The sequence below is a fragment of the Eulemur rufifrons genome, chromosome 3, assembly GCF_041146395.1.
Source record: "Eulemur rufifrons isolate Redbay chromosome 3, OSU_ERuf_1, whole genome shotgun sequence".
NCBI classification, from domain to species: domain Eukaryota; kingdom Metazoa; phylum Chordata; class Mammalia; order Primates; family Lemuridae; genus Eulemur; species Eulemur rufifrons.
The window spans coordinates 49,822,878-49,847,990 of record NC_090985.1 but is presented as its reverse complement, the minus strand read 5'-3'; the positions used below and the strand labels follow the sequence as shown (position 1 = coordinate 49,847,990).

General features: G+C 31.9%; 1 protein-coding gene across 3 annotated transcripts in view; it reads right to left on the bottom strand.

Annotated features, from left to right (window-relative positions):
- The window catches only part of CSMD3 (CUB and Sushi multiple domains 3), a 1,111,380-nt gene that overhangs the window by 111,350 nt on the left and 974,917 nt on the right, over nucleotides 1-25,113 (bottom strand). For all 3 annotated transcript variants that reach the window (XM_069466068.1, XM_069466069.1, XM_069466070.1), the window contains 3 exons: nucleotides 23,792-23,896; nucleotides 5,115-5,233; nucleotides 3,958-4,027 (listed from right to left, as the gene is read on the bottom strand). In XM_069466068.1, coding sequence (XP_069322169.1) covers nucleotides 3,958-4,027; nucleotides 5,115-5,233; nucleotides 23,792-23,896 — 294 coding nt within the window. The remainder of the gene's footprint in view (nucleotides 1-3,957; nucleotides 4,028-5,114; nucleotides 5,234-23,791; nucleotides 23,897-25,113) is intronic.

Below are 25,113 nucleotides of genomic sequence, written 5' to 3'. Positions count from 1 at the left end.
GAGGAAGAAGGAACAAGAATAAAGAGTGAACGTAATGAAAAAAAGGAAGGAAAAAATGACAAATCACAAAAGACATATGAAGAAGGATACCAAAAAATGCATCCACCTTTAGCAATTGTTCATGTCTATTCCCTCAGTATCTCTGCAATCTCAACACTCCTATGCCGTGAATGACATTTCTATGTGTGCTACCAGTGGTTTCATAGTAGACTTTTTTGTGCTCCATTATACTCTGTTAGAGATATGGTCATACCTCAGTCCTCCAAAAAAAAAAATCATTTTAGATTTTTACTTCTTAGTTGTGTCTCATATCTAAAATCTCATATGAATTTTCCTTCTTTTTATCAAAGTATCTGGCAGATTGCTTATTTTCCAGCTCACAGGGCTGTAGCATTGTTATCTGATGATTAGTGTTTTAAGATATTCTCTGACTCAGCCTCTTTCCTTCGATATGCCTTGTAGCATATCTCCTTACAATATGGCCATGTAGCAGTTCAAATATTTTAATTTTGTACCAAATGTAGTACAAGCTTATTGTTCAAAATTTATAAATACAAAAAAAATAAGAGAAAGGAAATAAAAATTCCCTCTAATTCTACCACTCACAGATAATATGTTTATATTTTTCTTTGAATACATACATATATACAGTATATGCATGTGTATTTGCATATAATGAAAATAGGATTATGCTATAAATTGTTTAAGCCTTTTTATATTTAACTACATATTGTAAACTTTGTCCATATTATTAAATATCTCATTATAATGTTCACTTCCTTTTTTTTAAGTCCATTCCCCTTTTAGTGAACCAATAAGTTATTACCTATTTTTCACTATAGTAAGTGCCAGCCTGAGTGCCTCGTGTGCTCCACGTTCAGTGGTAAACACTTTAAATAAATTCTCTCATTTAACCCTCACAATAAACCTTGTGGTAGACACTATTACCCCATTTAACAGGTGAGCAAACAGAAACTCAAAGGATAATGCATTTTCCATACATGGCTATTGTGCCTTGAGCAGAAATTTGAATATATTAATAGATACATTGGACATCAACAACTGGAAAGTATTCCAATTTATTCTATATAGTAAAACTTAAGACTTTCTGGTATAATTTTATCAAAATATCACTTCTATCTAATACTTGCCTTGATAACAATATACAATTGAAATGCAGATATAATCAAAATACTTTCTCTACCTAAAAATTAATAATTTTTGAAGAGTAATAATTGATAATAGTACTATAACAAGATGGGAACTGTATTGGTGCAACCATCTAAAGCAATTGACAATATTTATCAAAGCTTTTAAAAACATTCATTTACAAAATCATCTATATTCGAATGTTTATAGCAGTACAATTCACAACTGCAAAGATGTGGAAACAGCACAAGTGCCCATCAATTCATGATTGAATTAATAAAATATGGTATATGTATACCATGGAGTACAACTTAGCCACAAAAACAATGGTGATCTAGCACCTCTTGTATTACCTGGGATGGAGCTGGAGCCCATTCTACTAAGTGAAGTATCACAAGAATGGAAAAACAAGCACCACATGTACTTACCATCAAATTGGTATTAATTGATCAACATTTTTAATGTGCACATATAGTAGTAACATTCATCCGGTGTAGAGCAGGTGGGAGGGGGTGGGGGGGATGGAAACATTCACACCTAATGGATATAGTGCGCACCATCTGGGGGATAGACACACTTGTAGCTCTGACTCAGGCAGGGCAAAGGCAATATATGTAACCTAAAGGTTTGTACCTCATAATATTCTGAAATAAAAAAAATTAAAAAAAATAAAATAAATTAAAAAATCAATCTGTGTAGATAAAATTTTAAGCAATTAGTAATGTGTACTGATTAAAATATGAGGTGTGTTCATAATGAAGATGAAATTGTAAAATTCATAATGTGGAAAATACTTATATTATGTAATTGATAAATCAAAAAGACAAAAAATGAAACTCTAACAAAAAGGAAATATAATAACTATACAACTTGGACTATGCTAGTGCCATGAACAAAAATTTCAAATTTTGTTTCAAATTTTATTTTCAAAATTTCAAATTTTGTTTCAAAATTCTGTTTCAGATTTTGAAAACATGGTACAGTATGAGAAATGTAATTTCAAAAAGGAAAACATTATAAAATATATATGTATTGTAGAATCACAAATCTTTAGATTAGTTTGTTCATTAAATTATATTTATTGGATGCTTATTTAAGATGAGAACTGTTCTAGGCACTGGGGTCATAATAATGGATGAAAGACCTAAACTCTCTGTTTTTATATCAGCAGAATAAGCACATTATTTATTTTGCTCTTTGTACTTTTTTTTTGTTCTTTGTACTTTTATATTCTTAATGTTTTATACTCAATTGAATACACATCCAAATATAAACACCATGTACAATATATTCACAATTAGCATTTTCTGTACATATAAATTTTTAGAAAGCCATTATATGCACATATATTCTATAATTTTAATATTGGTATAATATGCATTTATAAATTATTCATAGTACCCCTAAAAAAATCCTTTTAAAAATCATCTAAAGTCTGAGTGCTTTCAATATGTTTTGCCAATAATACACATTCTTACTCTTAAACATTATTTTTCAGTCCTTTCCAACAAGAACTGTGCACAGTGTACATAGATGTCATGGACTGAATTGCATCCTCCCAGAATTCATATCTTGAAATCCTAATGCCTAATGTGGCTTTGTTTGGAGATAGGGCCTTACTGAAGGGCATTAAGGTTAAATGAGGTCATAAGGGCAACGCTGTAATCCAATAGGTTTGGTGTCCTTATAAGAAGAGGAAAAGATACCAGGAGTGTGGGTGCACACAGATAAGACCATGGAGGAGATGCAATTACAAGCTAAAGACAGAGGGCCTTAGAAGAAAGCGATCTGCCAGCACCTTGTTCTTGTACTTATAGCTTCCATAACTGTAAGAAAATAAATTTCTGTTGTTCAAGCCACCCGATCTGAAGGATTCTTTTATGGCAACCCAAGGAAATGAATACACTATAGATATGGTCATTGTACAGAGATAAGTCAAATAAGTCATGGACATTTTTTTATTTGTGTTCTCTTCCCTACCCAGAAAGGGCTAGCTTCTTCATCCATGTATCTTAATTACAATTAGTTTCCAAAACTTTATGTAAACCTTATGGGCTAACTATCTTTCCCAGTAACTTCAGTCAACGCTAGTCTCACTTCTCTGAAATTACATCAGGTAGTCAGTGGTATAATTTAACACTAAATTATTGTCTTATCAATTCTTTTCTTTTATTTCTACCACTCTGAATGGTAAATGAATATTTTAAAGACAAGGATCATACCTCACATTTCTTTTCCGTACTCTGTAGAGCCCAGTATATTAATAGTTGCATACAGATAACAAAAATAAAGAAGAAAAAAAAATAAAGGGTAGATAGAAATAATTTAGAAGCAGCATTAAGTTAGAGCAGAAATTTGAGCCCATACTTTCAAAGTACTCAGCTTTCCTTTTGCTATATCCCATATCTTGATTGCCTGTCACTATTGGAGACATGTGAGGTGTCCTGCCAGAATAGGTAAGGAACCTGCTTACCTAGTCTGGCTCAACAGTAAGGAATAGAATATTTACTTATTTTCCTGATCTGTGGGTATACTGAAAAAACTCTCTAGGAATTAAAAAAAAAAACAAAAAGTCTTTTCTTAATTTCTACAGTTTAAGCCATCCATTGATATTGAAGTTTAGGGTAAAACAAATTGTAAAAATTTAAAACTAAAAAAGAAAAATAAAGATGTGAAACATTTACCTCAAAATACCATTTCCATAAAACCCGGCAAAAGGCAGATTGTATGTTTGAAGAACATTATATACAGGATGTATTTTTAAAATTTCACAAGGCTTATAAATAATTTATAAGTCCTTTAACTTACCCAAACAAATCGGGATTGGATAATTCCATCTTCTTACTGGTCCAGGCATACATGTAATGTGGGAATGACCCTACATAAATAAGACAATGCAGTTCAATACACATAAAATGTCCAGTAGCGTAGTGAATGGTTATTATGAAAACAAGCTTAAATATATATTGTCTTTTATATATATATATATTTTTACTTTTACTAGAAATCTTAATATGTCTTAAAAGAAGAAAGCTAATTATGTATACTTGTGATATAATGTAAACACTACAGAGTCCTGGTAGAAAAAAGTAAGATATATCACATTAGAATTCTGGTTTTAATATTTTTCTATCAAAACATGTTCTACTAAAATACTGCAATGATTATACAAGTTAAAGGGTCTTATAATAAATTACTATAATATTCAAGATGAGATAGGTTAAAGAATAATTTTTAAGTTCTTTCATAAAAATATTAAGACAAGTCAAAGTATATTAAATTTTATATTGAAATATGAAGGCCAGAAAGATCTGATTGTACTTCTGAGACTAATAATTTGTGATACAACTTTAAAGACTATAAATTATTAATTTTTAATTTTGCTTCCTCTAAGGATTTTATTTATTTAATATGTGAAATAGTTTCTCCCTCAATTCTTTTCTTAATGGGTCTATTTTTTAAGATTTTTATGAGATCAGAAATTCGAGATCCTCCCCCCAAAAAGCCTTTAAAAAGATCAATATAAATACACAAAATCAGAATATACATTGCAAATCTACTTCCTTACGAAAATACGTTTGTAGTGAATTTTCACAAATTTGGGGAATTTACCATCATGGAAGTTTCATTTCATACTTTAAATAGTACTTTACTTTATTTTCAAATTCTAAAGATCCTGGAGTTCAATTTTCACAATCATTTGTGAATAGAGACAAAAGTGAAATAAAGATTAATTTTGATTCAAAATCATTTTTTATTACTTCCAGAGAAAACAAATTTAGTCAATTCCAGCAAATTCTCACATGCATATATTTTATTAACAAATTGAACGCCCTTTTAACTTAAGGCTATGCTATGCAGCCCAGGATAAATGTTTTAAAACCTTTGGATTATCAACCATTGGTCTGTTAAAACATACTGAAAGGGCAATGTAAGTTAAAACCATAATTTGAAAATATGCTTACCTGAAGAGAATAGCCTTGATCACATTGAAAGGATACCACATCACCAACCATATATCTGTCTCCAATTTTAATTCCACTGCTAGGAGTTTGTGGTTCAGGACAGGAATCCAAACCAATTGCTAAGAATATTTAATGATAATAATCTATCATTATTGGTAACTTTCAAATGATAAATCCTTAAATTATGAATATTAAGTTGCCAAAATTGGTTATTGATGTCCTATCAAACTATATTTTACACTGAGACATAAAGAATTTTCTGTGAAATAGATTTAACTTTAGATGTTACGAGCGATGCACATTCGAACTCCATTATAAAACTATACCACTTTTATTTTTACAGCAGCAACCATTAAATAGCTTCATTATTATACTTAAGTAGACTTTTAACTCCAAGCCTAATTGTCTTCTATTATAAAACAAAAAATAAAAATTCCCCAAAAAGAAAATCCCTACATGAAAAATAAAAATAATAATTTATTATGAGAATAAAATGAAATATTTGCAAAACATCCTTAGTGAAATGACTAAAAAATTACTTGCTATTTTATCTTCAGAAGCCCATCTTCTGCTTCTTTCATACAGAATGGACTTTTTAATTCATGAGGTATATTTTGATGTATTTTTTCTTATATGTAAAAATTTTTTAAATACAATTATAAGTAGGATTTTTTCTCCAAAGACACTATAAGCAGAAAAGGGAAAAACACGTTTCTCATTGAGACCTGAAAAGTATTATGTACTACTTGAGTTCAGTTTTTTTTCTGAAAGGGATGTAAGAATATAATTCAAAACATTTTCATTATTTTTACATTAAGAATTTATTTTGAACATAAAATAAAAACATAGTAAATGTAAGTGTTTTCCCTAAAATGGTTCATTTAATCAAAATTAATCAACAAACTGATTTTTTGTCAAAACATTTTTTAAAATATGTGACTGTTACTATTAAAAACTTTTTATCTTCAATAAAAGCCTTTGTTTATTATTCATTTCTTTGTAGTTCACATTCTGAAGTTAATCCAATGCATATTTAAATGGGTTAGAAGTCACCACTCCAACATCATTATACTATCTACATATGTATTTCAATTAAAAAAAACCATTAAAAACTAAATTCTCAAGTATTACAATGACTTATATATTCCTTCACTCCTCAGCCAGGTTATTTACTTTTGACAGATGCTATTGTAGCACCACCTTCTACATTTCCTTTGGGACACTCAACACAAAATGATGATGAATAAATAATTGTGCAATTAATGGTTCGGTATTTATCTCCATTCTGAGAATGGAAGCTCCATAGGGAGCTTAGAGCACAGAGTCTTGAGGAGGCATTTAATAAACAATTTGCTTGTGTAAATGAATGTATTGTGTAAGAAAGAGAGTGAATCCTACCTTTATTATTTCTTAATAAATACAAACATAATTATGCAAATATAAGATACCTTATCTAATAACACAATGGCTAGAGTAGCTTAAATCATGCAAAACTGGGTGACATTTAAAGATAGAAAATGACATAAAAGCAGTAACTTGAGACAGTTATGATTAGATTAGGGAAGTCAGGCAGCAAAGAGCATGAGTAAAGTGGTCATTTGGGAATACATTTGAGACTGCTCTGAATTTGATAAGGGGAGTCTGTAGATTGGGATTCCAATGCCCAGGACTTTAATTAGGTCTGTAAGCATGCATCATGTTCCATATTTCTTGTTTTTTTTTTTTTTTTTTTGTAATTTTGAATTTATGGATCTACAAAAAATTGATTACCATTAAATTGCAACCTATTTTTAAATTTTTAAGGGTTTAAGTCTTTCTTCCCTAAATAGATCTTGAGATACAAGAAGAGATAGAAATTGTCTTTCATTTGTTTTAATTTCATTTAAAACCCATTGATGGGCCTCACACATTAAACTCATTTGATTTCAGACAGCCCTTTTCAGGAATTACTGAGTATAAAAATAGTGAGTTATGGTATAAACATATGTCTTGTGAATATGATTTCACTTCCATTCAGGGTCACATACACAGAAAAATATCAATAACCAGCAGTGGTAATTTCCTTCTCTGAGAGGAAAGTAAATAAAACTCTGTTACAGTGAGGCAGTAGAATATTGAGATTCTCATTTTTAAATGAAGCTTTTAATACATAATATAGATGAACAACATAAAATTTTTATGAAAGTGTTCTAACTTTTTATAAATGACACAAAACTCTATAAGCTATGTAAAAGCAATTCTGTAAGTTAAAAAAATTCTTATTTGCATTAGTCACACAGAAAAATGAGCAAAAGGAAATATGCCACATAGCAGTGGTTATAATTCTTGATTATACAATTATTGGTGATTTGTATGTCCTTGCTTATAATTTTCTGGATTTTCAAATTTTCTATGATAACATGAATTATTTTTGTGCATAATAAAATAACTTATCTATTAAATGAATTAGTATTAGCAGAGAATTTAGGAGTATAAGAACATACTCCCTTCTGTTTTTCTAGAAGAGATTAAGTTGGGCTAGCTAATTTTTGTTGAAGATGATTGTTTCAGGGAAGAAAGTAATGTAATGAAGCAATGAGATAAACCAGAGAAGTTATATGTTGATGGCCTCACTCATTTTCTTGGCAGCCAGTTTTTTTTATGTGCACTAAAGAAAGTAAAATAGAAATATCTGAAAATCCTGCAATTCAAATATTTCAGCCATTTTTTTTATTTACACAACTAAACTTCTGAGTGGTTAAATATTAACTTAAAAATGTCCTCTTTAAGGACTTCTTTATAAGTGACAGAATCAATAAGTTATTTGCAGAAATGAGCAAGAAAAAGATAATTTTTATAAAAATGTTGTAAAGGCTTCCCTTCTGCTTAACCAAAGCTAATCTCCTGTTTAACAAAAGCAATCAAAATAATGAGCCATTTTAAGCTTCATGGCTATAAATTTTGTAAAATTAATGTCCTTGGCCATCAGAGATGCTCTCTGGGTAAATCTTTTTTAATGGGATTGGATCAATTAATCTGCTGTTGTAGCCAAAAACAAACAGAAATGGATCCAGGGACAAATCCATATCAAAAATTGCATAGAGTTATGTCTGTTCTCAAATGATTGTAGACAGTTACCTTGGCTGAAAATATTAAACCCTCATTTTTTCACATTACCATTATTTATTTATAACTCAAAATTATTCTTTCAAATTATGTTCACAAGGCAATCAATCTGGAGCAGAAATGTTGTTAGTCATATCACTTATAGCTTATAATTTTGAATACATACATATATATTATACATCTAGATGATTCTAAATATATAAATTATATATCTAAATATGTACATTTTCTAGTATTCCATAATTATTTTGAATGAGTCTTCAATGCATTGAGAGAGGGAGATAGGGAGGGGAAAAAAGATTAATTTGTGCTAAGCCTCTCAGCAACATTCTTTTGTTAAAGAAAACACTCATTCATAAATTTGATTTGATAATCTATATATCAACCTATTAAAAATGAAGACCAAAATATTGGTCTTGCATTCATGTGAGAAAGGAACAGAAATTAAATCAAGTGTCTTTGCACAAGAGGTTTTATTTAGTGATAGTAAAGATCTTGTTATTCTAAATATATTTCATATTTTCAATTTGAAACCTTTCTCTAAATAATGGGTACAAGATAACTATTATTTCTGTGTTTCATGATATCTTTGAGTTTTCAAAAAATATATACCAAAATTACTATTTGGCATTCTACACTTATCATTATAAAGATAACTGTTCAAGAATAATATAGATGTTCATGATAATCAAAGGGTGAATCCAATGTGAGTTGGTCTAGTGGTTTGAAGACTTGTAGAAAACTGCATTGGTAAGTATGCAGACTTTTTCCTGGCATAATGTACCTCAGAATCAATTAATTAATCTGCTAAACAAGTATTTGTCAAATACTTGTAATAAGTAACTTGAATGTTTGTGGGCAAGTTTTTTTGTAAGGAATAATTCTGACTTTATTAATAGTCACTGATGGGCAGCAATGGTTTGGGAATATATTGTAAGGAAACCTTTGCTAACATTCACCTTGATCCTTAATGTTTTGTTAATTTACTTTACCCATGTTTACCTTAACTAATGTTTAACACAGCATTACTCTGTATAAGTTATTGATATTCACAAATAGATATTACTTATAAAATTTTAGCCTATGGAATAACACTAAGTAAAATGAAAAAATGTAAAATAGAATCATGACATGTAGTTACTATTCATTCATTCAATAAGCATTAAGTGAGCACCTATTGTGTGCTCTGTATCATGTTAGATTCTGGGAGTGGAGAGATCAATTAGCAGTATAAGCAACTATGCTCTAAAGAGACTCTTGGTGGAGAAAGAAATGGAGACGGTTTAAGAGATGATTAACATGTGGTGGAACAATCAAAATAAACGAAGGTCATCCTTTGTTTAAATAATTGTTTCATAAGGAATAACCCATATAAGTACTGAAAAATTTTATACTTTTACCAAATTTACCCAATGAAGGAGAAGGTGCATGTGATGTTCTGTCAGAGAAAGTAACATGTTAAATGAATGGACTTCTAAGAGATTATTCTTTCTTTTTTGGAAAGGAGGGGGAGTTTTTTCCCTAAAACACATTCTAGTGTTCCTGGAAAGTCAGCAAGAAATGAAGCTGAAATAGGAAGCAGAAGATAGATTGTGAACAGTCTTATAATCTTAACCAACATAAGGAGTTGTACTTTCCTTCTGTGTCTAATGGAAGGAGAATTTAGAGGTAAGAGCACAACCTCTTGTGTGCATCCTGGCTCTGCTAGTTGCATTTTTTTTTTTTTTTTAATTCTGAGATGTTTCCTGTGCCTCAGTTCCATCACTTGTAAAATGGGTTGAGAAAATACCAACTTCATAGTCACATTGTGATACTTAAAACAATATATGCATAATACTTAGAATAGTGACAGGGAAGCATTCAACAAATCTTAACTAACATTATTGAAGGGTTTTAGGTATGGAAGTAAGAATGTCAGTTTGTATTTTAAATAAATAACTCTATTAAAGAATATTTTTCCAGTTGTCATAAAGAAGACCTTAAATTTCTGTTTAAGTTCAAGATTTTTCACATACATAATCTAGGAATACTCACATAAAGAAAATATGTGAAGATTTATATAAAGCACCAAGAATTGAAGTACCTTGAGTGTTTTGACTGACCCAACATGACAAGCTTCTTCTACATGCAGCTAAAATGTTATTGGCTTTACCAAAAGAAAACCCTGGGCACCAGGAGCATTGTCATTAGCTCAAGATATAATTAGAGAAAGTTTATGAAGACAAAAACGCAATGTTTACAAAATTCAGAAACCTAGACAAGTTAAAACTATCTCTAAGTCATCACCACAAAGAGATGAAAAGTCAACGAGATGACCAGGGAATAAAATATAATCCAAAGAAAAGAGGAAAAAAACTATGATAAATCTGTAAGTGCCTTATAGAGTTAAGGAGTGAAATGTGTTTATAAAGATCAATTACACTTATTTGCATGCAATATGTTCTGAGTTAATGGGAACTGAAATTAGAAATGACAAATACTAATAATTTAATTTGGGCAGGAGGTGTTTCTACAATTAATAATTTATGAGATGTTGATGTGCATAAACTAGTTAAAACAAGAAAATTAGTGTAAGTAAAAATATAATTAATCTTAAAATCCCTATTTTTCTCAAATAATCAATTATATAATTAGCCCAAGGGAGAAGACCATTTTTAGTGATTATAAAAGTAAACTCATTAAGACCTAATGCATTATCTCTTAAGCATATTGCTCAAGGATAGAAAGCAGTAAAGTAACAGTTGTGCTGAATTGAGTCTTTTGTTTCTTATAAGATAGAGTCATATGGATAAATTTCTGGGCATTTATTATTTTGTGACTATTTTATGCTCTTAAGTATTCAGACCAGCCCCCCAACTATTGCATGAAATGGAAAAAGATGCTTTCAGACCTCCTTTGTTTCCCAGATATACTGCAAAATTATAATCATGAGTGCTCTTAGGTAGAGGGGGAGAAAAAAGTCTGTTCATTAGAGTAATATGTACCTTTGTCTCCCTCAGAGACTATGTCCTGAGATCTTTGAGGACATCCAAAGATTCTCAGAGGACCTTACAAACACTATTACTACATATGGTTTCTCCTTTCCAAACATGTATATTTTATAAGTTCAAAACCAAACTCTACTCATTGATTTAAAGATGCTGCAAGTTCCCTCTAGGATTTTCCATTAGTTGAGATACAAATATGTGCCTCAACAAATTTAAAGAAACGAGATGGAAATGACACATTCATATTACAATCAGGCAAATAGTCTAATTCAAGACCTAATGCTGAGGTTCTACTCGCATTCAAGTGGCAGAGCAACTAGAAATTACAAGTTCTCTTTGTGGAAGCCTACTATGAATTGATATATTTAATGACATTACATGCACTGGGATCATTTTCCCTAACAACAAAAATGATTATGCAAGATATACAATTACAACCAGGAGAACACATGCTAAAAAAAATAACAAATCAACACAAATCACAAATTATCAATTTAAGAATTGATTTCCACCTCCCAGTGCTGCTGTGGATAAGGAAAAAGAATATTTCACTTATGAAAAATTTTGGATATTTTATGAACTTGGTGCAGCTACATCTATTCACATGACTGCCAACCAGCACACATTCCTGATACAAAGAATGATGTAGCTTTATGTCAACTCATAACCTATATCAGGTACTACTAAAATACTAATCGGGTCCCCCTAACTAGTGTTTCAGCTTCTCTCTATTGATCAAAGAGAAATATTTCCACAAAATTCTGGTATATTTGCCTCAGTTTTCCTTATGTCTCCCAAGGTTACTAGGCAAATATTATGCCTGCCTTCTTCCTCTTTAATATTCAATCCCCTTTGCCAGTAACAAAAAGCAAAATTGGCTATTTTTCTCAATTTTTCATAAATATTATCTGCCTATTTACACGTAAGGTAATTTTTTAGAAATTGTTTGAATCGTTAGAAGACATCAAAGTTTCAGAAAAAAGTAATTGGAGTGAAGTTATAAATTGAGAAATTTATATATATTACCTCACTTTGTATGTCTGTAACTTAGAAGAACTGCCTTGATTCAATTTATTTGTGGAACATCTTTTACCACCATAAGAGTATAGTTTGAGGAGCATGACTATAAATATTAAAAATATATACGTACATAATAAATGTGATATCTATTTGCCATTTTTTCTACTTTGCAAGTAGCACCATATTCACCTTCTATACAGATTTCACTCTGAAAACTGTATCTACAGTGTCATTATCATTAGTTACATTAGAAAATGCTTTTGGTTCCTAGATCACACAGCAAGATGTGAGGTTCAATTATTATAGTTAAATAAAAGTGCTTGTGTTGACCCTGATGTATTGAAATCAATACCTAGGTGCTAAAAGTCAAAGAGAACCAAGGCCAGCACTCTAATGGAATGAAGTAAAACTATGACCACATAAAAAGTGATATTACCTAAATTAAAAGCCAAAACAGAAGACCAGAAACATGAGAATCATCCTCTACACCTTCCCCTCTCTCTTCCCCAAGCCAAATTGGCCATATAAACCTTTTCAATTCTACCCTGTTAATACCTCATGAATCCGTTGCCATTTCATTTGCGCAACCTCCAGAGTTTCACTTGTGAACCAATGCAACAGCCTCCTCTTGGTCTCCTTTCCTCTGGGCTAATCTTACCATGCAATGCATTCTACACTTCCAAAATAAAAAGGCCTTTCAAAAATTAAAAACTTACATTACTCTCTAAACTTAAATCCTTCAAGGGGTCAATTCTTTATCCATGGAAAAGAACATGCTACAACCTTAATCTAATCTTCTAGCATGAAGTATCATTTGACTGATCACTCCAGCTATGTGGGTTTACCTCATCAGCAATAAAAGATGGCATTTTTTAAGTCTTTACTATGTACTTGGTACTGCAAAAAGCACTTTACATAAATAATCTCATTTAATTCTAAAACAATCTTTCAAGTTAGAATTCATATTATGGGTGAGGAAACTGAGTTTTTCTGGAACCTCAGGAATTTTTCTATGTCACATGACTATCAAATGACAGTGCCAGGGCGGAAACCAGAGTCTGATCCCAGAGTAAATGCTCTTATATACATCAACATTCCAGAAGGTTGATTGAAATACCAAACTATTTCCATATCTATCCTTTAATTCTTTTCTACCAGAAAGACTTTTTTTGTCTTTTGGTGAAATCTTCCCTGACTCTACCACCAGTAACCCGTTTGATGATATAATGATGAATACCTTCTTTGTTTATCACCTAAATTACACAAGCTATCCCATATTTTGGTCATGGTGAGAGTAACCCCTGGAGCTTGGTGAAAATGCAAATTCTTGGCCAAATCCCAGATGAACTGACTTGATATTCTGGGGTGGGGTCTTACTATCTTGAATTCCTACAAGATGATTATAATGCATAATTATCTGAGAAGTCCTGGCTTACATAAACATATTAATAGTGGTTACACCATTTTGCAGTTACCTGTGCTTGTTTGCATGTCTTTACTCTCAATTAGCTTAGTGATATGTTAGGGCTGGACCTTGTATAAACTTGTGACACACACACCAAGAAAATATACCTAGCATTTAGTAGGTGCTCCACAAATACTTATCAACAAATATTTCATGAATAAATGAATGGGTTTGCTGTTTGTTGGGAGGCAACATGGAGATGGAAAATTATAGAAAGAGGCTACAAGGAAAGCTACAATATAGTGGTTAGGGCTGCTTGCTTTGCAATGAAATTATCTGAGGTGTACTCTACTACTCATGAACTGTGAAATCCCCGAGTTCTGAGTTATTCTCTAAACTTCAGTTTTCTCATCTGTGAAATGGGGTTAAAAATAATATTTGCCTTATGATTGTTGAGAAAATTAAATAAAAATATGCATATAAAATATTTGGCACTGGTATTGGCATATACTGAACACTTAAAAATGTTAGCTTTTGATGGTATATTCATGATGATATAATCTTCATTATGATGATTATAATAATGATGATGGAGGTATTGTTAGCCAGTATTTAAGAACCTAAGCAGTCATTCAAATGTTTACAGTTTACAATGCTCTGGTACAAATGGCAGTTTGCAATGTGGCTGTACCATACCTTGAAAGCCGTCATGTCCAAACCAATGTATTTCCAAAATATTAGTACTTATCAAATTATTAAATAGTTTTCCTTGCTTCAATTATTTCAAAAGGAAAAGTGTATGAAAGCATTTGACCCAGCTACACAGAAAACTTTCTTTAAAAATATAAACTTTTAGATTTATGTAATCAAATGCTTGAGAAAAAAAGAAAACAAAATTTTACAAAAACAAAGAAAATTTTTTTCTTTTTCTAAACAAAATGTAGTTTTTTAAATCTAGTCTTCCTTTTTTAATAAGTAATTAACAAAACAACCTATTAGAGACTAGCACATTTCGTACAACTAGCCTCTTGGCAGCTAGATATTTGGGTACTGGATGACTGTAGCCAAGGCATGGTCCATAATTATACGAAGTTTTAATGTCCCTTGGAGAAACATAGCCACTGTTTTGTTTTTTTTTTCAGTTTTCCACCAAATAGTCATTGTGGGCATAAAAAGAATAACACATTTTGTTGTGCCTTATTGGAAATAAATAATGTGCAATACACTGCCCACATGTAGTTTAGTATTCATTAAGAGAGATAATTCAAGAATGCTAATTAAAATTATTACTTAACTGCAAAACACAGCAGTACATTGTAAGTCTGAGCATGCCATTTGTCTGCTCAAATCTGTGTAATAATTCCCCATTTCAATTACAGCAAAAGTAAACTCCTTAAAAAGGCTTATAAGAACCCATTTACCCTTCCATTTCTCACCGCATTTTCTACTACCTTACCTCCTCTTCATACTTCTGTTTTACAGTATTTATTCTGGCTGTTCCATAATACACTCGCCTCACTTATCAGCAAGGCTTATTCCTGCATAACCTTCCATTCTTTGCTCAAATGTCACCTTCTCTATAAGATCCACCCTGACCATCGTAACATCTCTCTCCAGCCCTAACATTCCTGATCCCTCAACTCTCCACCTATATTTTTTATGACATCACTTTCTGAAATATTATACAGATTACTTCATTATTATATTTTTATTTTTTGTCTGTCTTCACCTGATAGACTATAAGCCCCATGGTGGCAAAAGTATATTGCCTCTTTTGTTTACTAATATGAACAATGCCTAACACACAAGTGTTCAGTAAATATTTGTTGAATGAGTGAATAGATAGGTATTGAGAAGAGTGAAAAGGAAGTGATATCAGAATTCAGAAAAGGCAAAAACTTCTGAGCAGGGCTGATTTAATCACTGAAGTTAAGATTTAGGGTAGAAATAAGAGTTAAGAGTCTTACAGCTAGAAAAAGAGGAAGAGAAGTAGAGCATGTTAGCAAAGGAAATGAATACTGAAAGGAGTAGAGATAGGAAAGGCATGATACCTGTAAGAAACAAATAATTACTTCATTTGATTAGGTGAAGAATATTGCAAAATACACATGTGAAAAATGACACAAGAAATTATTGTTGGAGTAAAAGGCTAAACAATGTTGCGTTTATTTAGATAAGAAGGCAACGGTATGAAATGATCCACTGTTTAGAAATATTAATAAGACCAAGCTATAGAAAGGATTGAGAAGAAGTAACAGCAGCTTTGTCTGATATAAATAATGATAATAATAATCGTAATATTAAGGGTCAAGTATTCCGGAGTTAAAAATGTCATTATCTCAAGTTCAAGGGGGAAAGGATCACTATAGTGATAAAAAGCAATCTATTTGCCATCATTTACCTTTTAAGTAAATAAAAAACAGAGTGTATTTGTGTAGTAACTGTGTGATCAAATAATCTAGATTTTTTTTTTTCTTTCTTTTTAAATCTCATCATTGAATAGGAAAATCAGATGGAGAAAACACTCGCTTGCTGGGAGGAATCTCAGCCAAATTTCCATTTAGCAAGAAAGAAGAACACCTGCCATGTTTCCTGAAACCATTACTACTTAAAATACTCTTTTAGGAATATAGTAAGAGTCTGTGTTCTTGAATGAAAAAAAAATCTATCCTTTTTTATATAAACCTTAAAGTCTTCTGCATCTGTTGCTGGTATTTATAGTGTGATTATAGACTGTTATTTACCCATTATGATTCCTCCCTTATGTTACCCAGTGGGCAGAACATTTATCTCACAGGCTGCCACAAAGGAACACCAAAGATGTGTAGTGAAATAGGTGTCTCCTTGATTAAAAATAAAAGTTTACAAGTTAATATACCTACCTTGTTGACACATGTGGATACACACACAACCCTCAAACACTATTATTTTCTCTAGTCCCCAATTGGTTAAGTATTTTGCTTTTTCTAAGTATCCAAACTTAGGGTTTAAAAAAAAAATTCTTATGGTCCTTGTTTATACTCATTAGAAAACACAGTTTTCTCTTACAGAGGCTATATATTTCAGCCAGTAATTTGAGGGGCTTCTAAATATGAAGAAATTCTTTAAAATTTCTATGTCTGGTTAATATTAATATAATCTCCCTCCACAAATGGACAGATTCTTGAATTACCACAAAAATAGATGTTTCTCCACTACAAGAAGTCTACCTTTTTGAAACTTGACAGAGCTTACGATATCTATTCCATAAACAAGATGGATTATTTGGAAAAAATCCATGGTGCTTGGCTAGAGGGCACTGTATTCTCTGGAGTTTCTGGAAGTAATATTCCCAAGTGTGCACTGGGTGAACAGTCAGCCTTTCTGATTGCCCTGCTGGATGTTGTTCCAAACCACAGCTGCTCTATGTAGCACTTGATCCACCAAACACATTTTACTGCTAGTCAATCTGTTATTAACAAAGCAGCCAAAAATGCTGTCATAGCTTATTTTATAAGTTTGTTCTTAAAGACCAGAGCAGAATTTATTAGTCATTTTAATTCTGTAAAGCTGTACTGAGTTTTTAAATTTTCTTTTTCAACTCTTACCATTCTTCCGCACTGAAACTCAATATTTTACAAATACTATGTTAATGTCCTTATTGATTAGACGATAGATTTGAAAACATGAAGAATATTGCAAAATCTTTTTAATTAATTGAAAGAATATTAGGCATCCTCTGGCACTGATTTCACTATTGTCAACTAAATGTATCATTTTCTCTTTTCTCATTTCTCTTTGTTGTTCCCTCTATCCTCCTTACCTCCCTTTTCTATACCCTATAACTTTCTTTTTCTTTTCTATTTCTCTCTATTCTTTGATTTTTCTATTTAGAGTCCTTATTGTAATTTATAGTCACTGATTTTGTTTAAAAACAACACATGCAACTGTACTATTTTTATGTGACAATGTTACCAAGTATACCATTTACTGAAGCATTTATTGAATTTCTTCAAAAAGAAAAGGGTCTTTATCTATCTGGAAAATACTTTAACTTCAGCTAAATTATGATTTGATAAAATTATTTTATATATTAATTATTATAATTTATATATAATATATTATTTTATCAAATAATATAAAATAATATGTAACATATTATTTTATCAAATACATCTTTACAAGATTTTTGTAGTACTGGTATTTTTAATTATTTACTTTAATCCAGGAAGGTTTATAATAATTTTGTTCCAATTAAAAGAGAGCATTCAGCAAATGTTTTGATAACATCTTAGTTAAGGCCCATTAACACAATGCTTAAAAATTCTGCTGATCATCTCATCATCTTCTAATAGGCTGGCACCTGGTGTTTTTGAAAAATACAGTTGACACTGTCTTTAGATTGAATAAATATGATACCTTAGTTTTTTATTTGTTTGTTTGTTTTTGTCTTAGGTAAAGAAATCTAGATATCTATGATCCTTAAGAAGTATCTGGGGATCATCTTGAACCCAAGCATCACTTTGAGAAAATGTACTTTAGATCACGTGAATTCAGAGTTAACAAATTTAATGTCATTCCCTTCAAGTAGCCTCTAGACCATTAGGAGAGTTAGTAGCCTTACTGCTTAAAGCAACTGCATGTAAAACTCATCAATGCATCATTTGTTCTTATGTCTATTCATTACCAATGATAAGTTCTTTCTCACATTTTCTAGTTTGATTCAGATAATTAATTTAGAGAGTATTGGCATTCCTTGATTTCTCATTTTACAGAAACAACTAGTTGTAACATAATTGCATAAAGTCACAAATACAGTATAGGAAAAAACATATTTCATGTAATAAAGTTTTCACTCAATTAGGAAAAAGATTTATCTCGTTCATCTTCCAATTCCCATACAGTTCTAACCAATGTGTCTTTCACATAATTAGACATTCAATATTATTGTCTAAATGAAAGATCATGATTAAAAATGCTTAAATTCGGCCGGGCGCGGTGGCTCACACCTGTAATCCTAGCATTCTGGGAGGCCGAGGTGGGCGGATCGTTTGAGCTCAGGAGTTCGAGACCAGCCTGAGCAAGAGCGAGACCCCATCTCTACTAAAAATAGAAAGAAATTATATGTCAGCTAAAAATATATATAGAAAAAATTAGCCGGGCATGGTGGTGCATGCCTGTAGTCCCAGCTTCTCAGGAGACTGAGACAGGAGGATCCCTTGAGCTCAGGAGTTTGAGGTTGCTGTGAGCTAGGCTGACGCCACGGCACTCACTCTAGCCTGGGCAACAAAGTGAGACTCTGTCTCAAAAAAAAAAAAAAAATGCTTAAATTCTACCTAGTATGCCTTTTCTATCAAAGATGGTGGTTTCCAAGACTTAAAATTATAAAAAGATTTAAAACCACTAGTCATTGTTTTCCCTTAAGAATAGTAATCAAGAAGGGCGCAGTGGCTCACGCCTGTAATCCTAGCACTCTGGGAGGCTGAGGCGGGTGGATCATTTGAGCCTCAGGAGTTCGAGACCAGACTCCACAAGAGCGAGACTCCATCTCTACTAAAAGTAGAAAGAAATTAGCTGGCCAACTAAAAACATACATACATACATATATATATATATATATGTAAAATTAGCTGGGCATGGTGGCTCATGTCTGTAGTCCCAGCTACTCAGGAGGCTAAAAAAGAAGGATCACTCGAGCCCAGGAGTTTGAGGTTGTTGTGAGCTAGGCTGACGCCATGGCATTCTAGCCCCGGCAACAGAGTGAGAAGAGCAGTCAAACTCACAATTCTGTTCTAATAGGGCAAGCTACTATGTAATATTAGCTCCTATTACTTGTTAATTAGGATATAGTTCAATTTCCCTCATTTATTAAAAATAAGAAAGTCTAACAAAAAATTTGAAAAATGTTACAGATAATTTTATAAATAAGCCCATTAAATTTTAATTATTATGTATATATTATTTATCTTATACAAATGAATCTTTTTGACATTCAACAATATGTTTTAGAAATGCAACTTTGTACACAAGAGACATAAAAAAACTTCTTTGATTTACTTAGGAGTATGATAACTTAATGGTCTGTATTACAAATAACTATCAAAACATATGCTATTTTTGAACTGCATCGCCTATGATGAAGTCAAGTTTCTGATTCTGACATTCTGTGCCTTTCAGTAGTCATGCCTATATAAGCAGCCTTAGTTCCTGCTGCTCCCTCAAACCTTATGCACCAGCCCTAACGAAATAGTTGCAGTTTTCCTAATGTGCTATATTTCATAGCTTTGCCTGAACATGAAGTTTCCTCTGCTGAAAATACACACTCCTTTTTGCCTAAGTGAAATGCTCCTGCTTATTTTTTGAGACTCAACCCAAGTGTCAACTCCTGTTTGAAGTATTCCCTGAATTTCATAAATAGATCTGAATATTTACTGCTTTTGTGCACTCTACCGCAAATATCTCTATTACTATATTCATAGCACTGTATTATTGCTTTATCTTTCTGCGTCTTCTACTAGACTGTCATCTCTTCAAAGAAAGATACTGTGACATATTTATCTTCAAATTTCCTGTGTTGAGCATAGTATCTGACATATAGTAGGTGTTCAAAATATTTACTGATTGAATACAGAATGAATGAATGAGTCCTCTTTTATGGATTTGTCATGTATTTACATAATAATAATATTTTTATTGTATCTGAGATAATAAATAACTGAAAAGTAAACTTTATTATAAAACAAAAAAAAATGTAAAAAAAAAAATCAATTAACTAGTACTTATTTCGCACACACCTATCACTGAAGCCTCTGTTCTTTTGTCACTGGGAGTTTCTCTTCTATTAAAACTTCCAGTGTAGGTAACAATGTTTCAGTGATGGACTGAGTGACCTGAACAAGGTGAAGTTGAGGAGATAATACTCAGTGGGGTACCTTCAGGAAGCAGAGGCAAGCAAAATTATAAAATGTGTGCAGACCTAGGTTCTAAACCCCATTTGAATACTAGCATCACTGTAGGTATACTGATGTTAATGACATACCAACATTATATATTTTTATATTTCACTTCTAGGTATTGTGTCCATTCATTCATTTATTCAGCCAACAAATGTTTTTTGGATGCTTAATAACTTTCAGGGACTAGATTCAGTGCTAGAGACATAATGACAACCTAAATGGACATGGTAAGCTGCTATGTCAGATCCTGTCTTCCTGGAGCCTATATTCTAAGGAGAGAGCAAGTAAACCCATAATTACCCAAATAATCACCTAATTACACTGTGTTAATTTTATCTATGAAACAACATTATGTCTTATATATGTATTTCACTAGGGGGACTAATCTGTTTTTGTGATTAAAAGCTCTGTAGAAAGTTGGGAGATAAATGTTTATTTCTAAGCCAACAAGTGTAGTCACTTACTCCAATTCCAGTTCCAAAATGCTACAAGATTTAGTTACTGTTTTCCACAGTTTGAAATGCTTGTAATGAAAGAGGAGACATTGTAATGGATGCCACAGAAATAAAAAGAATCATAAGTGACTACCATGGCCAATTATACACTGAAAAATCAGATAACCTAGAAAAGATGGAAAAAATTTCTAGAAGTATAAAAATTACCAAGACTTAACTGTAAAGTCATAGAAACAATAAATCTAAACAGAGCAATAACTAGTAAAAAGATTGAATAAGTAATCAAAACTGTCCCCAAAAAGAAAAGCCCAGGATGAGATGGCTTTACTGGTAAATTCTAATAAACATTTAAAGAAGAGTTCACAGAAATTCTTCTCAAACTCTTCCAAAGAATTGAAGAGGAGGGAATACTTCCAAACTCATTTATTCAGATCAACGTTACCTTGGTACCAAAGCAGGACATAGCACAAGAAATGAAAATTACAGTTCAATATCACTGCTGAACATGGGGCAAAAATCCTCAGCAGAATACTAGCAAACCAAATCTAACAGCATATTAAAAAAATCATACACCATGACCAAGTGGGGTTTATTCCTGGGAAGCAAGGACAGTTAAATAAATCAGGCCAGGCACAGTGGTTCACACCTGTAATCCTAGCACTCTGGGAGGCTGAGGCAGGAGCATTGCTTAAGCTCAGGAGTTCAAAACCAACATGAGCAAGAGTGAGACCCCATCTCTACAAAAAACAGAAAAATTAGCTGGGTTTTGCGATACACGCCTATAGTCCCAGCTATTTGGGAGGCTGAGGCAGGAGGATCCCTTGAGCCGCGCACCTTGAGGTTTCAGTGAGCTATGATGATGCCCCTGCACTCTACCCAAGGCGACAGAGTGAGACTATCTCAAAAAAAAAAAAAAAAATCAATAAATGTGATATGTTGCATTAAAAGAATGAAGGGGGGAAAAAGTCACATGATCCTATCAATGGATGCAAAAGAATATATTTGACAAAATTCAATACCCTTTTATTATCAAAATTCTCAACAAACTATGTATAGAAGGAATTTACCTTAACCATAGTAAAAGCTATATATGAAAAGTTAATAGTTAACATTATATTCAATGGTGAAAAACTATAATCTTATCCTCCAAGATTAGGAACAAGGCAAGGATATCCACTTTCTCCACTTTTATTTAACACAGTACTGGAGGTACTAGCCAGTGCAATTAAGCAAGAAACAGAAATAAAACACATCCAAATCAGAAAGGAAGAAATAAAATTGTCCCTGTTTGCAGATGATATAATCTTATATAGAGAAAACCCTAAAGATTCCACAGAACCACAATAAGATATCATCTCATCCCAGGTAAAAATGGCTATTATCAAAAAGTAAGACAAAAAAATAACAGATGCTGGCAAGGATGTAGATAAAAGGAAACTCTTATACATTGTTGGTGGGAATGTAAATTAGTACAGCCATTATGGAAAACAATATGGAGGTTCTTTAAAAAACTAAAAATAGAACTACCATATGATTCAGCAAGCCTAATGATGAGTATATATACAAAAGAAAGGAAATCATTATATTGAAGCAATATATGCATTCACATGTTTATTGCAGCACTATCCACAATAGCCAAGACAGGGAATCAACCTGAGTGCCCATCAATGGATGAATGCAAAGAAAATACGGTGTATATACACAAGGGAATATAATTCAGCCACAAAAAGAATAAAATCCTGTCATTTGCAGCAACATGAATGGAACTAGAGATTATTGTTAAATAAAATAAGCCAGACACAGAAAGACAAATATTGCAAATTTTCCCTCATATATGTGATCTAAAAGAGTTGATATCATGAAGGTAGAGAGTAGAATGATGGTTACCAGAGGCAGGGAAGGGTACTGGGAGGTGGCAATAAAGAGAAGTTGATTAATAGGTACAAAAATACAGTTAGCCAGAACAAATAAATCCTAATGTTCAATAAGTAGGGTGATTATAGTTATGAATAATTTATTGCATATATCCAAATAGCTAGAAGATGGATTTGGAATGTTCCCAGCACAAAGAAATGACAAATGTTTGAGGTGATGGATATCCAAATTACCCTAATTTGACCATTATGTATTATACACATGTATCAAAATATCACATGTACCCCAGAAATATGTACAATTATTGATTAATAAAACTATTTTTAAGAGTCTACAGGAAAACTGTTAGAATTAATAAATGAGTCAGTAAAGTTGTAGGATACAAAATTAACATACAAAAGTGAATTATGTTTCTATATACTAAAAATGAACTATTCTAAGAGAAAATTAAGGAAACAATCTTATTTACAACAGGATGAAAAAGAATAAAATACTTCAGAATAAACAAATATTGCATGATGCCACTTACATGACATATCTAAAATAGTTAATTCCATAGAAATAGAGTAGAATGGTGGTTGCTAGGGACAGGGGAGAAAGGGAAGTGGAAAGTTGCTATTCAACAGGTATAAAATTTCAATTAGGCACTGTGAAGAAGTTCTAGAGATCTGTATAACATAGGGTTTATAATAAATTCCATATTGCACACCTAAAAATGTGTTAAGAGAGGGGATCTCATGTTAAGTTTCTTACTACAATAAAGGGAGACATACTTATAAATTCTAGTGAAATCATTAAAACTTTATCTGTATAATTTGTAATTAAAGTAATACTTTTAAAATTAAAGTAAAACTTGTTCTTAACTTTCCTGAATAGCACATTATATTATTTTTACCTGTATATTCAAGATGAAATCCTGCAGCAGAAACACTGATGTCTGATTGAAAATTTAGATATAGATTATTAGATGTACTATTCAAAAGATGGGGTATTGTTGTTCCTGAAATGATAATTGAGAAGGCAGGTCAATGACTACATTATAAACATTATTGTAAAACTAAGTAAGTTAACTACTAATCAGTCAATAGATTACCAGTAAAACTATGTATTAATCAAGGTGTTTTTCAAAATCTTTTAAATAAAAGTATTTCTCCTACAATATTCTTTCATTTTACTGTTCCTGACTATCTCCAAGGAGACAGACCTTTGAGATGACTTCAGATTGCTCCCTAAAAATAAGTAGGAGCAAAGAGAGCTAGCAAAAGTCAAAGGAGTAAATTTGACATCACCTGAAATGTTTTAAGTTTCATGTGGATCTAAGTATTCCATGCATAAGCTAATAATAGACTTAATTTTAAAATTCGCACATGATTTTATGGTATAGTAACTTAAGACTTGTATGGGTCAGATCATATAGTCATTTATTTCCATTTATTAATGAATTAAATATAGATAGGTAGGTAGGTAGTTTATTCTATACCAAGTCAAGTACCTTAATGTTTCTTATACTCTGAGAGCAAGGCTGGTAGTTAGCTTTCAAAAGAAAATCCCAAATATGAACTATTATTAACCTTGTCTCTCAGCAAATGAATTATAATGATGTTTTTATGAACTTCTGAGGGAAATCAAGTTTACTTTATTCAACTATTGAGTGTGAAAATACAAAATATCTGCATGAACCAATTACACCTGGAGTAATACTGAGAAAATAGTTTAAGATCTTTAATACTCCAACTCTAGCAGTTTCAAATAGCAAGCATGAAAAAACAGTTATTAACTGTCAATTCTCTGTGTTAAGCTAACCTTCAACAAACATATGAGTTGATAGCATCTCAAAGATTTCTTTATAGATAACTAGTTACTTTACAGTTGCTTACAGTTTTGTGGCTCTTACCCCTGATGCCTTCTATGAAATAACAGGATGAATTTATTATGGAACACAGATGCTTTTTCCACCCCACCCGCCCACCGGGCTCACTCTCTGTCCACAGTATGCTTACTGCTAGCACAGGGGTAAAGAAAGACAGGGGTAAACAGAAACTCAAAAGGTCACTCTACCTGCCTTATGGCGCTTAGAGAATCTTAGTGATTAACAGCTGCGCCTCCTGGAGTCACACCAGCTGGGGCCCAATATCATTCTAACATTAGTTTTACGACCTCAGGGAACTTAATAGCTCTAAGCTTCAATCATCTACCAGGATTGCTAAAAAGATCTAA